This window comes from Lipophrys pholis, assembly GCF_963383615.2.
Source record: "Lipophrys pholis genome assembly, chromosome: 3".
Lineage (NCBI taxonomy): Eukaryota > Metazoa > Chordata > Actinopteri > Blenniiformes > Blenniidae > Lipophrys > Lipophrys pholis.
Window position 1 is genome coordinate 5,290,353 of NC_137627.1, and position 15,969 is coordinate 5,306,321.

General features: G+C 42.7%; 1 protein-coding gene across 1 annotated transcript; it reads right to left on the reverse strand.

Moving 5' to 3' along the window:
• Positions 1 to 1,837: 1,837 nt before the first annotated feature.
• On the reverse strand, positions 1,838 to 14,313 carry wsb1 (WD repeat and SOCS box containing 1). Its single transcript, XM_080460582.1, has 9 exons — positions 13,926 to 14,313; positions 12,307 to 12,475; positions 10,991 to 11,265; positions 9,609 to 9,740; positions 8,371 to 8,471; positions 5,484 to 5,656; positions 5,220 to 5,333; positions 3,905 to 4,012; positions 1,838 to 3,820 (listed from the first exon to the last, which is right to left on the reverse strand). The coding sequence occupies exons 1-9, from the start codon at positions 13,963 to 13,965 to the stop codon at positions 3,658 to 3,660; spliced, it is 1,275 nt and encodes a 424-aa protein (XP_080316708.1). The 5' UTR covers positions 13,966 to 14,313; the 3' UTR covers positions 1,838 to 3,657.
• Between the last annotated feature and the right edge of the window lie 1,656 nt (positions 14,314 to 15,969).

Below are 15,969 nucleotides of genomic sequence, written 5' to 3' on the forward strand. Positions count from 1 at the left end.
ACTACAGCACATGCACATTTCAAACCGGGCCTTCGTTTCCAGAAGGGTTCAAAATGCATGACGATGATCCCACAGGATGCATCTGGTCCATGTGCATTTTCTCAAAATGCAGGCAGACGACTGCTGCTCTTGGTGTTTAGAATTGTTGCCGGTGCAGTTTTCGGAGGACCTGTGGGACTCCGTAAACAAACGTGCCATGATTACCGTGAATTCACGAGAAAATATGATTTCAAGACTGTTGGACAAATACCCGGAAAGATGTGCCAGAAATACTGCGAACCTCATGAAAACTAGTGCCCTCCCTCACTCCCACCAGGCCGGGAACATTCCCCTTCTGCACGCTGCGTTTCACACGAAGGTTAAATGTTTGAGAAGGTTGTAAAAATACCAGCGTTCAGATGTGAAGAACCAGGACGTCTCCTTAATGTGTAACCACTGGTATTAGCAGCCCGAGTCAATAATAAACCAGAGCTGCGCTCGTGTGCGCCGCGAGCACGAGGCCCTGCTGGTAAATTTCCACTCACTGGATCGCTCCGGGGCTGTGAATTCTGAGTCGAATTCCTGATGTGCCAAAGATAGACAGGACTTTATAATGCGTGCGCTGATATTTACAGCCACCGTTACGGATGCCTGGTGGCCACACTGGACGTCTTGTGTCTCACATCCACAGGGCAACGGCCTGACACGAGTGACATGTCCCAGTTTCCCGCAGGAAACGGTGATAGAATGAAATCCAATCTGGTCACATGGGGAGACAAACGCTGTGTTTGTAACCTGACACCGGGGCGCTCGTCTCATATGTTTTTAATGGACACAGTCAGAAAACACACAGAGCTGCTGGGAAACAAAAAAAAAGAGAAAGAAACCTGTCTGAATTTATTGCGACATCTGTTTGTATTTAATCTGGAGACCAGAAACTATCAACATGCCAAGATTTGGTCTTTTTGATGCGTCTGAACTCATTTAAGATAATTTCACCATGAAAGGCAAAAAAGGCAGAAAATAAAGGAGTAGGTTGAAAAAGTAGGTTTTTTTATATCAAATCCACTTATTTCAGCAAGACGACAGCAAATATTATAATTCAAGAGTTCATGTTGCACAACATTAATTAAACAAGCTATTATGGTGAGTATTGCACTCATTATATGACCTCATAAATACAGTCAATTACCATATTTTCACAATTGCTTTTAGTTGTGTGACTGTTAATGTCCCTTATATTACGAAGCAAGGTATACATCAACATATTTTGGTAAATGTTATATATAAACACTAGATGTCGCTGTTTGACTACAGAAAGCTGCTACAGTACCACAGAAAAATCTGTATTTAACAAGAAAAAAATATTTCTAAAAAGAAAAATCTACAGTACCATTCATACAGTATGTATATTGTGAACGTTGAAATGAAAATAAGTTTCCAATATTTTGCAGCCATCACTCTAGCTTTACTTTCTGGTTGGTCTGCTCAGTTTCTTTTTGTTTAACCCTTTAAGTGCCAGAATTTTATGGAATTTTTTTTTTTATCATATATTTTGGCATCAAGATTTTAGGACTGGTTAAAGACATTTGAAGATTGTGACGGAAAGACATTTACTCATCTACGTTGCAGTGCCTTTTAAAAAAAACTATCTAAGGTTAACTTTTTTTTTTCTATCATTGCATCTTTAGAATAAAGAAAACGGAAACTGTGTTTAAGAACTGACCATAACATTTATGAGGTCCCAGAAATATTGTACAAAGATAGAAATGTCTGGGTTTTTCCTTCAATGCACAACAGGATCATCAGCAGACCTGATTTACAGACTTTGTTCAAATAAACCAACAAAAATAATCAATCATTTGTCAAAAGGCGTTTATTGAAACTAGAAACACACACAGAAACCATTACAGGAAGATTGCTGTATACATTCATATATATTTGATATATTTACTGCATCTCACTGAGGCAGAGCTGTGTTTGTCCAATCACAATGTTAACAGGTATACAGACACACACACACAGATACTCACTCACACACACACACAAACGCTCACTCACACACACACACACAAACGCTCACTCACACACATACACACACGGACACACACGCACATCTCAACCCGACTTCCCCTAAACTATCTGAGAACAAAAAAACCTTTGGCCTTATTCTGGACTTATTGCCAAGAATGATTGACAGCTGCTCTGCGCCCGCCTCCTCCGACACATCGTTCCCTTCTTTCCATCCGCTCGCTAACAAAGAACACGCAGGATGAGAGACGCCGGCCTCCAATTGGCCGGTTGATGATGTGTACACCGCTTCGTTCCAGCCTCTTCGCAGTAAGACGTGTGTGGTTGTTTTATCAACATTTTCACATTTAAAGGAAACCAAAAGAATAAAATACAAAAGTAGAAATCATTAACATGAGGAGTAAATACAAAAAAAAAAAAAAAAGAAAGAAAAGAAAAATAAAGTGGTAAAAAGCTTCACCTTTGATATGTCTATTAACAGTTGTACACGCATCACATGGAATTCTGGGTAGCGGGTTCTGTACACGCTCCAATAGTTTTAAGCGGTACAGGTGCTTCGTGAAAATATGAACACTGCTCTTTAAGGTTTGTCTTCCTGCCGCCAGGCAAAGCCGACGCCCACTCACACAGGTGAACTCAGGTGACCTGCAGACGGTCTCTCACTTTGAGTCGTCGGCGTCGTCGCTGCTGCTTTTCCACATTATCAAGTGGTCCAACATCAACGTTAGTATTCCACAACAAGGAGACACTTCATGCATTTTCCAGAGCGCTGCAGTTAGTTAGCGCGTTAGCAGATCGGCAAAGTGAAGCAGCTCGTTAAAAACAATGACTGATAATAGTATATACGTTTAAGCCCCGCCTCCTGGATCCTGGCAGATTGATGGCGAGCTAATCGAAAAGTGTCAAATCGCGTGTTTCTCTGCAGTTTGGTGGAAAGTTCTCATCGTGTGTGACGTCCGTGCACGAGTGGAACAATGGTCGTTAGCTGCTTCTGATTTGCATAATCATGCAGACCACACCCAGACCAAAAACAGTGACTGTACCAAAATTGAACGTTGCAGGTAGTCTGGGAGCCTCCAGTGAGTGAGCGTGTCGTGGTGGTGCAAATACTGCTTCAAACAAAATAAAAAAATAAAAATAATAAGAAGAATTCCTTAACCCATGAATGGACCTTAAACTAGTTTGAAGAGTGATGTGAAGTTTTGATAGTTTCAGTCCAGAGAATCAGTAGTCTCAGAGTGGAGGCTTGATACTGCCAGTCTCATCCCTTTACGTCCCCTCCCCCGCACACAGCAGAATGAACTCACATGAGGAGCAAGCGGCGCTGCAGAGGCTCTTCGTTAAGTGCAACAGCGAATTCAAGTGAGAGGAGCAGAAGGAGGGTGAAGTATTGTGGCTGGAAGAGGAGCCGAACACTGACGGGCAGCGCAGACACACAGAAGGCGGCAGCGGGGCTCGGCGGCACACTTGACCTTACAGGTGCGGACGGCGGGCCGGCCTCGGCACGTACAAAAATAAATATGTTAAAATAACAGATCTGAGTCGGGGTTGTAATGAAACTTTCCTCCTGTCCTGATCACCGTTTGTTCGGAGTTCTGTGAGAAGCTGTTTTGTCCTCACAAAATCAAAAGGTGGGGATCATTGGTTCTACATGACCTTGTAGGTCAGGTAGTCGCGGAGCGGCGTGGGGATGGCGAGGGCCTCCACCTGCTGGGTGGTCATCACCCGCCGGAGAGCCATCCTGCACATGTGCTGCAGGCTGGTGACGCTACGGGGGGACTCCCAGAAGTGCACGCTGCCATCTCGGGTGCTGCGAAGGAAGGGAGGAGGAGACGAGTCACACTCCAGCCGACATCAAACTCCCAAGATCTGAGTGCATGTGACGGCGTCTCACCCAGCAGCAAGGACGCTCCCTTCAGCGGAGAAGGCACAGCAGAGGCTGTTAGACAGCGAGGCGATGGCCTGAGGAGCTCGCTCCTCGATGCTCCAGAAACGAACCAGCCTGAGAACAACGGATCAACACAAGTCAGCACACAGGACGTCTGATAAATCAGCTGCCTGATGATCCCAAGGAAAAAAACTGTAATTTAAAATATGAGTTCCATTTAAAAAGTGGATCCATTGTTGGAAGGAGAGACCTCAAACACTTTATATTGCCTTGAAATCTCAAATATTAAAACTTCATTACTGGAGCATTCGCAAAAAACGCTAGTGACTTGTGTCACGAGCACTAAAGCGACGTTCTGCATCACGAGTGCTGAAGCCGGACGAATCAAAATCAAGAAGGTTTTTTTTTTCCCATGTTGATTCGTCTCACAGTTCCAGGTCAAGGTCACAATTTTGTGGATTTTATCACACAGTCTCTTTTAAACAGTGTGACTTTGACGTGTGTGTGTGTGTTTGCACATACGTAAGATCGTATGTTCTTACGTATGTGCAAACGGTTAAAAATTACATTTCAGTACATTTTGGAATCTGGACTTTGTGGTTGAACTTTTACAGTAAAGTCCCTTTGCTTCTTTTTAAATTAACACGTTTTGTGAATAATTGCTTGATTATCTTCAATTGTCCAGAGAATAAAATACAGATTTCCTTTCTGATGTAAAAAAAAAAAAAAAACCCAATCAGTCACCTCAGATGAACTGCAGATGTTGTGAAAAACCAAAAACGATATAAACAAAGCCGAAGGCTCTGGGCGGGTTTGGCAGCAGAAGGAAAACAGATGCCAGAATGAAAATTGGATGAGAAAATCTTTCCATTGCAGAAGAGAGAGAGAGAGTATTGTTAAAGGTTATGAGCATTTTGTGGAACAAATGCACAGCTTAGACTGAAGTTAAAGTTAATAAAACGGAGTGAATAATGGAGTGGTTTGAAGTCTGGCGGCCGCGCTGTGCTGCCTGTTTTCTTCCTGCAGTCTCCATTTTGTGGAGTTTCCTCTCCACAGCGATCCAGAGCTGGGCTGGTCGGTGGGGCCAGGAGTGATTAATGGCCACCTCATGACGGTCATGTGACCCAGAGCAAGCCCGACAGGCAGCACACAGAAGCTCAGTGAGGCATTTCCAAACAGACCAGAGCTGTTTCTGCCTCCAGATGAGCCCGTGTGAGAGTTCACACTGACCCTGTGAGTCACTCCCAACACTCCGAAATAACTGGGACATGTCCAGTCACACACTACTCCAGAGGAGCCTTGAAAGGAAAAAGCGCCTTACCGGTCATCTGTAACGCTGGCGATGTGTCGGCCGTCAGGGCAGAAGCTCACGGAGCGAACCCAGCGGTCATTGGAGCCCCCAGCAAAAATGGGTGAAGGAGGAGGGAAGAGATGACTGCGGAGAGACACGGCGACACGTCAGTGACACACCACACTCACTGAACATCAAACAAAAAGAACCGGACAGACGGGATCGGCAGTGAGCTGACCAGGAGAACCTTTGATCTTCAGATAAATTCAGGCGGCGTTGTGTTGAGGTTCTTACCCGAGTTCCAGCAGGATGGTGCCCTTGTGGTGGTCCCACACAATGACCCGGGTGTCGTACGAGGCGGTGGCCAACAGCGCCCCGTCTGGCGAGAACTCACAGGACACCACGTCATTGTGGTGGCCCTCCAGCTTCTGGATCAACGTGTACTTATCCATGTTCCATAGGAACACCTGCAGACGGAAGGGAGGGCTGTTATAGCTCGTGCAGTGATTCGAGGTCTGAGTAGAATATGTTCTAGCTTACAGTTTTAACGTTACGATTGGAGCATTTAGGAATTAATTCAAGCCATTAGAATTAAACCAGAATTAGACAGTTATGCTCAGTGTGTCGTAATGGTCTGTAACCTTAAATCAGGTTAAACAAAAGAGCACATGCTACACAAACAGCAGAAGCTGTGACATAAACAACTATTAGCCTGCTCAGACATTTACAACAAAACAATGTTTTTACATTTCAAATATACACTAGCAAAACTACAACATCAGTATTTACATTTATGTTACTTTAAACAAAACAAAAAAAAGTCTACAGAGAGAAAAAAAAAAGAAAAAAGTAAAACAAGTAGTAACTTAAGGTAACATAAAGTTACTCCACTGGTTTCCCCTTTCAGTTTTAGATCACTGTGTTTACAATAGGCTCGCATCTCCGGCAGAAGCCTACGAAGAGAGACAGATACTGCAAGAGAAAAGAATATTTTATGGCCAAAGGGTTGAAACCTCTGGCAAAGAATACATATGCATACACACACACACACACACACACACACACACACTGTACACACACACACACACACACACACACACACACACACACTGTAAAAACTGATCTGTGGAAGCAGACGTGGTCTGAATCTGTAGTGATGGTGTCTGTTTTAAGGAGACGTGACAGTCGGGGGACTCCTTGGTCCCGTCACTGTTGGAATGTTAGAAACTAAACAAAATGTCGGCGTGCTGCTGGTTAACACATGCGGTTAATGATCTAGAGAACTAAATCTTGGCGGCATGCAGAGTAATGATTCTCTTGAGGTAAACAGGGCTTTCTTTCCCTCTAGTTTTCTCTTTTCACTCCTCGGTTAAAAAAACCCCAAAACACTTTATTTCTCTGTTGATTTCTTTTAAGTTGTACCTTGTATTAAAGCCTCTAACTCAACCAGACTCCTTTTATTCTTTAGAAAAGAACCAAATGCCAGCACGGAGCAGCAGATGGAAACATTGCCTCATAACAGGCCATTTCATGGAGCCTTCTCCTCAATAACCGCTTTGTTGTTACGCAAGTTTTAGGCAACAAGTCTCGGTTAAGAAATTTAAGATGTTTTGCACCAAAACACCCAAATAGTTTCAATAAAACCTTTTTTTTTTTTTTTTTTTATTACCAAGAGTTACTGGTTTAAATTCCAACCTTGTGCAGAAGTAGGCTTCATCCCAAGGAAAAGTCTAACTTTCAAGCAGGGTTGATAAACTGTTGGGGCGTGTACCGATTTGACCTGCACGGCAATAAATTTACTTTAATTATGATAATATAGCAATATATTACATTATTGACAAGAACAGGGTGGGAAAGAGTTCACAGTACAGGTAGCCCATTGCTATAATTGAAAACTGAGGTAATATTTGGGCAGTTGGAGTCTGACAAATGAAAAACAACTTTTAATTGCAGTCTTCCACAAGTATGAGCGACTGGTCTTTCAAATTTGAGCAATGTCGTTCTTACTTTTAAATCAAGTGAAAGACTCATAAACATCCGTGATCTTTTATTCTCAAGGCCTTAGAGGGAACTTCTCTCCACCATTACAATACGGGATATTTGTCGGTTCTCTTGGGATGAACCTACTTCTGCACACTTTTACTGGTGAAAACTGACTGTGACGTTATTAAAATGTTGCTGCAGCCTTCTAAGCTTCATTCTTGTAACTGACTGTGTGTTACAAGGGAAACATGTAAAGTGACAGATAAAAAAGAAAAAGAAAAATCCCAGCAAGAAAAGAAAGAGAAGCTAGTGTGTGTGGATGGCAGGCGGGGCTAATTTAAAGAAAGAGGAGGGGGGAGTGTGGAGGTGGGTTTGGGGGAGACAGTTGGAAGGTATCAAAGGAAGGAGAGGGTAGAGGGGATATTTTCACCACCAGTTTAATGAACTGAGATGGATTAAAATTAAAAAAAAGAGGAACTGCGACACCAGAGGTAGACAGACGAGGAGCAGCACCTACGTACAGATTGACCTTGCGGGTCAGGTACCAGGCTGCCCCTGGCCAGGCCTTTGGGCATTGTGCACTGTGCGTCCACGGTTTGCACCGGCTGCTCAAAATGTCAGCGCGGCGCTCCTTTCAAAACCAATCACACACTGAGCTCTGCCACCACCTGTGACAGGGAGAGCAAGACACACACACTGTAGGGACACACAGAGCCTGACAGAGCTACCATCAATGTTCACTAATCTACGGGATTAATGGTAGCCAGTGTGAGGACTTCTGGTCCGCTAACAACATCTGCCTTCATGTGGGAAGTCACAATAATATTCGAGAAGAGGGAACTGTTGACTTCACATGTTTTTAACCACAATAGGAACTTTTTTTCTTTCTTTTTTTTTTTTTCTTGGTGTGTGTTTTTCTGGACTGAGACAATTTATGCAACAACAGTAAAAAGTAAAGTCTGTTCTGCATGCAAACAAAATGCAAAACAAGTCTAACTGCAGCTAAACTCATAATCATCATCATTATCATGACACCGAGCAGTTTGTTCTACAGCAAAAATGTGTGGGTGGTGGTGGTGGTGGGGCGGGGCAAAGAAATGGGGGCAGTGTTGACTGAGCATAACTGATAACAAGCGATTGCAGAGATTAGCTAGCAAACAAGTCATGAAGGTGAGAGGAGAGGAACTGGTGTACGTACTGCTTTGCCTGCGCCCACCGAGCACAGGATGGAGGAGTCCGGGGAGAAGGCGCTGCAGTACACCCACTTGTGATGCCCCCGCAAGACCTTCACCATGTTACCTGAGACACAGGAAGAAGCACCAACGTCAGTCCCAAAGAAACATCAGACAGGTTTTTAACCAAACATGAGCCAAATGTTCTTGACCACAAACGTTGAATTCAGGTGAGATTGTAAAAACATACATAATGCAACAACGAGGAGACATTACATGATATTTTGCAGCAGAAGGTTTCATAAAAATTGACTTCATGCTGAGATTGTCATAATTTTTTTTGGTAGCAATTGTTTGCTTTTGCGAAGCTATGTTATATATTTTACTGGTCCGTGCCACGCAAGCGGCTGCATGTGTCCTCGGAACTAAAATGTGTTTGACACCCCTGGTATAAGGACTAAGTTAGAAGCTTTGTAGTAGTGATCCCCAAAAACAAAAAAGCAACTTCCATCTGATTTGTTAGAAAAGTGTAAAGCTGACATATCGCCGTCTAGATTAACAAAAGTATCCTATACTCCTAAACGAGCTGTGTCGATCACCAGCCACGTTCTGAAGAATCTTACTTTAAAACATGAGAATTTTGAGACAAACGAACCAGACGTACTAAAAAAAACAAACTCGTCATTGTTTTAGAATCTGGGCGTCACTGTAAAAGCTGACCTTTTACACAAAACTGATAAAACCACAGAAATATAGAATCTCTCCGGACTGTTATTTAGACTAACAACACGTGAGACTATGAACTCGTCAATGCAAAATAAACATTAGCAGATATGAGGGACTGTGTCTGTTTTTTTTCTCCTTTTCTTATGCATCAGAAAGGAAAGAACACACTTAACATGTGTATGCGGAACATACAAGACCAGGCTCATAAAAAGAAAAAAACCTGGTGTGTATTATGGGTTTTTGTTGACATAAGGAGAAGTTATGGCAGGAAAGTAGGTCATGCCATTCGGCCAATGGAGAGAGGACATACTGCCGAGGCTCACGTGATCCGAGAGACCCTTAAGAGAGGAAATGTGACTGCAGGACGTTAATAGAGACCAGATTTTCCCAGCAGAGAGAAAAGACTGAAAATGAAGCGCAACACACGGTCGCATACATCATCCCCGTCTTCTCTTGAGCTAATATCCCTCCTAACAATGGCGTGAGCTCAAAGAGAGACAGAAAGGAGCGGAACAGGAGGCAGCTCCGGTGTCCATACCGTCGTCTTTCAGGTCCCACACACGGAGAGTCTTGTCTCTGGATGCAGACACCAGCATGAGGCTGCCGTCAGGAGCAAACGTCAAGTCTCGCACGATGTCAGTGTGGTCCATCAGATTCAGCAGCAGCTTTCCTGCGACAACAAAGAGAAAGTTAGGTGATTCAGATGGAAGGTCACCTTTATTGACTTCTTTTGTTTCCGTTGTGTTGGCACAACATAATACCAGTTTGGTCTCTCTCCGGCACAGTGCCCACATTTCAGTCTGCGAGCAAGGACTGGAATTAATGAGCGCTGTGTGGCCTCCTGCTGAGCCCACACGCCTGTTACAGCCTTTGTTACAGTTTTCGTTTGCATGTGTACTGAAGTCACGCGGACAGAGGATACTGTGTGTTGTGATAAATGAGGGTGTGACTAATAGAAATGATATCACTGGTGCTCGTCAAAACATGGTTGTGGATAAAAACATGTTTCTCACTACATCAAACACCGAATAAAACCTTCTGCTGGACACAAGTTGATAAATAAGTTTAAAATGTTTATTTGCTTCCATATAATTGAGGGGGGGGGGGGGTTAACACTGTTACGAAATTGATTTAACTTGTGCCATGAGTGTCGGCAAATTTTGAGGAAGTGAAGACTAACAGCCAAATTCAGAGGAGAGGTAACGTGTAGAGAAGTACCACGAGCAAGGAGGCTTCATATCTTGTATGCTTCCTACCAACTTCAAATACATCATAAAAATTTACCAAGAATAAAGCCAGAATAATCCCAAACACCGAATCAGGGACATGAAAAATATCATAGATATTTAAGAGAAAATTTAAGTGAATCTGAACAATTTAAAAGCTCCAATTATAATCATCAAGTCCACAAGTTTGAAATAATCCTGCTTAAGTACAATTACACTGGTTTTATTCTGGAGCCGTACTGGACTGTCTGATGCTTTTATATATTTTATTCTCGCTTTTGATTCTAAAAAACTATTAAAACAGACTTCTGAGAGTCCGTCTGTGCTGTTTCAAAGCGTGCTGTATAAAATCCACATTAACTCTGCACTGATGTTTAAAGAATGAAATGTATGATGAATAACAATGAGGCGGTGGAGGCAGACTTGTATGAATCATCAATCAACAGGAACATTTTATATAACAGAGGTATGTTGAGGGTATTTCTGCACAGACAGGCTGGGGAATGTGATTGAAGGCTGTAAACTGGTGTTTGTGTTGGTGAAGCTTAGAGACCAAGATGATGAGCGACGTGTTTTCAGAGAGCTCATCCTGTTTTCTAAACCCAATTTACTCATGAAATTAGCTCTAACACAATTATCAACTGATGGATCAGATGAGGGTGAATGCATCTAATGAGAGGCATGGTGTCCTCACCAGTGTAAACATCCCAGATCTTGATGCGGCCATTGTTGAGGCCCGTTGCCAGCAGCAGCTGGTCCTGGCCGAACTGGAAGCGGTGCCAGCCGATGTTGACGCAGCGGCTCTGCTTCTCCGGCACCGAGGACCCGAAGGCCATGCCCCAGACGATGTCGCCGCAGTCGATGGTGTGCTCGCCGGCTTCGGCGAGGAACTGGCTGCCGTCGCTGTTCTGACAGGCTAGGTGGCGGGGGCTGGAGGCGTCGGTGCCCTCCCCATTGTGGCCCACCGAGCTGCAGGGACAGGCATGACACAACCAGGTCAAAGACGGGTGATGACAGTTCAGTTCTGGTTGACTTCTTCAGGAATTCTTCCTCTCACATGTTCCACCTCAGAAAGACACTCGACACACTGCGAGGAGGGAGGGAGCCGCCTGCTGCCTAAGAACAACAGGCTCTTGTCATACACACAACTTTCAGTTGATGGCTCATAGTCACAAGGCTCTATGAAGCTGGAAGCAGCTAATAAAAGTGAGCTTTTCTCTGATATCACTCTTTTTATCTGGAAGGGTCTGGCTCTGATCTTTATGAGCTGCCAGATTTTCCACGAACCTGCATTTTACATGTGAGATTATATTTACTACAAGTCAAATTCAAGTGTGGACAAAAAAAAAACAACAACAGTTAACCTTTCTATAAATTTAAATACTGTACATAAAAGAGGATGGCAAAGGCCACAGAGTCATCCACCACTAGGTGAAAACACACTTTGGTAACATGCTCGATCTGTTAAAATTTAAGCTTCTAACTTTCTGCACTTTGACCTCATCCGGATGGAATTTACGTAACTGCAGAGATTTATCGCCAAAACGATAGATAAAACGTGAAGCGCCTTCAGGCTGCACCAAAGCCATTTTCTTCATATTGTGAACAGAGCAGCCCAAGTAAGTAAATCATTCACTGCAGTGGAAAATGGAAACACCACATGGAGGAAATAAAATGATAACATTTCCTGAAAAATCAGCAAAATACAAAACTCTTTTGGTGATGATACAAAACAAAAAACGAAACAAATACAGAAAAGATTAGATATTGGTAGTTATGGAAACAAAATCCTGAATTTTATGAAGTACTTAAACACCATGGAGAAAAGTACATATATATTTAAATTTCCTTTCATTTAGCATTAGACTATCAAATCATGATAATAACAGAAGTCTTTTAAAAAGTCGCTTTACTTTTCACACACGTTATTTTCCTGTCGTAGAGTTTTATGTGTCTTGATACGCATTTATGGTGTTAAACAGGTGGATTTCAGGTTAAGGCGATGCTTACAAGTTCTTCAGGCATTTTGTCCATGGAATGAGCCGGACAATACGGTGCCCCTGAGACCAAGCAAAGTAGGAACCATCTGGAGCAAAGGCTACTGTCCAAGCCTCGCGCCCGGACTTCTGGTCGAAGGGAGCAACAGGCACCAGGAGTTCACCGATGAACTTAGCCTTAACTAGAAAAAAACAAAACAGCAACAAACCATTACAAAACTGACCAGTTACAACCCTTGTATTTACTCAGCCCAACCCAGACAATCTTTAACTATCCTCAAGTAACCTCCTTCACAACATGCCAGGAGGCTTGTCCTTGACGCAGGCATGTGATTGGCTACCTGTGCTGAACAACCCACATGTGCAAATACGGAGGGTGGAGAAGTTCATCAGAGAAATAGGTGAAACGCTTCAACAGTGGATGGATGATTGCGTCACGCTTCTCGTGTTTGGAGCTTTACTCATCCTCAAGTATAACGGCAAAGGAAATCCAGTTCAAACTGGAACCTTTGCTCTAGAATTCAGAACCGTATAGATTTTAGATACATGACAAACTGTTTGCTGGAGATAATTTACCAACACACACACACACACACCGAGGGAAATCTCAACGCAACAGGAAGAGCTGAATGGATTCAACAATAGGTCTGTGGTTTTCAAACACCGTGAAAGTAAACTGAAATGAGGAAGTGAATACATGATAAAATTTGTAGTAACATCTGAGGCAACGCCTGGAGTTTATGTTAACACACCTCACACCTGTCAGTATCTAATTAAAGAGAACCGCTTCATCCAGCTGCACAGGGGTGTGGTGGTTACGAAAAAATATAGTGAATCTCAGTCCATGCTGCAATTTTCTTTGTAGAGTTTGCATGTTCTCCCTATGCATGATTAAATCCTACAGCTCAAAAGCATTTGAGAGAAATTGGTGGCCAGAGCCTGTCCCCTGATTGCAATCAGTCTATACCGACTGTTAACTGAATAGATCGCTATGGAAGATGGATGAGATCCTGAAAATTGCATCTGTAGGGATTCAAACCGAGCACAGAGTCTCGCGCTGCTGTAAAACCCTCAAATTGCGTAACGTAAATAAGCCCCCAATATCTCCAACTCATTTAATCTTCACTATAATTGCACAAAGCATGCCAGGCTGGCTTGTGCGCGCTCTCCTCCACGCAGCGGAGCGGTGGCGTAAAGCAGTGCGGACGTGCACGTACGATGCGTCACTGCTGTGGGGGAGGGAGGCGTCGGTTCCAGTCACCGAGGGACGAACGCTCAAATACAGACATTCACGAAGAAAAAAATTAATTAAATTGATAAAACATCATGAAATGAAGATTACATGTCAATTAACCTCGATATTGACATTAGTGGCGCCAGCTGTGTGGCATCCTTTACGTATGACGAGCCCGTGCTCTCTAGCTTACATAGCTACGAAAGAAAAAATTTGCAGTATGTCTCAATCATAAAAAAAAAACCCACAACTAAATATATTCTAAAATGCTATTCCAAGCAGTGTTTTTCTTTATTTTTCTCTCCGGTTATCGGGCTCGCGCCGCCCCTCCCGGGACCTGCCCTCAACATACGCGTGGCTATTGTTGTTTTTTTGTTTTGTTATTAAATGTTACTTACCTATATCATTATCGTTGACAGAGTCTGGGAAGCTTGCCATCTAAATAAGAGCAAAGACCTAGGAGAAAAGTCAGCGAGGCAAAAGAAATGTTGCAGAAAATTGGCTTGCAGATCTACGCGGCGCCTTTTTTTCCCCCTTCCGACGTGTGCCGTAGTCTGTTGAAATCAATCCGCCGAGCGTTAACGTCCCCGACAGAAAACCCTTCAAAAGTCTCTTTCCTTCTCTTCTCAGACGGTCAAATGTATTATCTTGAATAAATGTGCAGTCGAGTGCTGATACACTTTGGCTATTGAAACAGTTTTAACCGAGAATTGAGTTTTAGTATATCTACGTACTGTCTGTTAGTACAATGGCCGCTGTCCGGACGGTATGAAGCTATTTTGATCTGAAGGGGGCGGGGCGTGTTACAGGGGAGGGGCTTGAGGGACGTCATCACCGTTGTCATGGCAAAACTGTGGGGACCGCCCCCTCCCACTGTGTATTATTTTTTCATCGTTTTCTTTCTTTTTTTCCTGGGGCGACAAACGGAAGATACGACGCATTACCGCTCCCTGCTGGTATAAAAGAGCAGTGCAACAACAACACTTCGATTCAAAAATAACACATGAAGATATTCAAATTCATTAAAAGAATGTTTTACACAAACGTAATTTAAAAGGTTAAGCCTCCTAAGTTGTTGCAATTGTATTTTGCATCGTTGATGCATGTGTGAGAGCATAAATAAATGATTTTTGTGTTGTGAGGAAATGTGAACAATATATAATTAGTCTCAAAAAGAGTTTGTGAGGTAAATAGTGCAACACTGAAAAATACATCTGACTCAAGAAAAAGTGAAGATGAAAAGACTTTTTCAACTCCAGGGCAAACTTATTACCTAAATTGCAAAACACTGTGGAATCTCACCTGTTATGGTATTAAGTCATTCAAAGTTCTGTGTGTAAAGGATCAGGCTGAAACACACTCTCGGGTGGTTGGAATTTCATTCAACCCTGCAATAAAAACAAAGTGATTCATTCCCGGAAATCACTACATGGGTTGATGAACACTTTATGAAACCATTGTCTGTGGGCACAGCTTTATGTTGCATCCACAGAAAAGAATCAACTTAAAGCTCCACCTGCAAACTTGTATTTATCCTCTGAGCCAGGAATCATACAAAAATGAGAACCAATGGAAAACAGTCTGATGGCTCTTTGAATCTAAATCATCAGAACTGATGCGATCTGAGGCAGGAGTGACTATTCCATCATGCTCAACAAAATTTGGTAGATTTTATATGCTTCAATCCACATTCTGTTAGAATTTTAAGTCCTCATGCAGTGGTGATCTTCCATTTGATACAATTAAAAACTAAAATATCGGAAAGGAGAAGCTGAAGAAATTTCACCAAGGGGATTAATAAAGTACGATTCTTCTTCTTCTTCTTTCAAAACCAGTTAGGTTTTAGTTTGGATATTAAATTCTGATGCATTAATTAAAAACAGCTCACCATTAGTTAAATTCACTCTTAATTCACAAGTTTAAATATCCACAAACTTCTTATAAACTAGTAAATTTCAATTAAATCCTGATGGGTTTTTTTTTGCTACATTTCCTCGAGTTATTTTTAAAGGACAGCAGACCAACTCGTGTCTGTACTCCACGTGGAGTCATGAGTCCAAATTTATGTTGGATCAGGTCATAAATAATTACTCACAGTGAATCCCTGGAGGGCGACAAACAGCACAAACATGTTTGGTTCTCAGAGCATTATAAAGAAAAACAAAGACTGTGGGAAGAAATCCAGCGTTTCAGAGCCAAACCAGAGGCAGAGTGAAGCTGTTCCCAACATTATCCAGCAGTGTCTTTTCTAAATTAGGAGTATTAGACTTGACAAACCTCTAATTTATATTACAAATGACAGTTTTCAACTTAATCAATAAAAATCCCAACGTTGTGGTATTTGTGGTTGGAAATTGAGTCAAAACAGTGCGAACAGAAATAACACTCGAGGCAGACCCTTAGAGTTCCACAAACACCACCGCATGTGAGAATACAGTATTT

Coding starts and splice junctions, on each gene's coding strand:
- wsb1 (XM_080460582.1), bottom strand. CDS start 13,965: ATGGCAAGCTTCCCAGACTCTGTCAACGATAATGATATAG. Junction 8,472..9,608: donor GTGGGACCTGAAAGACGACG/GTATGGACACCG, acceptor CCTGTGTCTCAG/GTAACATGGTGAAGGTCTTG. Junction 3,821..3,904: donor GGGAGCGTCCTTGCTGCTGG/GTGAGACGCCGT, acceptor CTTCCTTCGCAG/CACCCGAGATGGCAGCGTGC.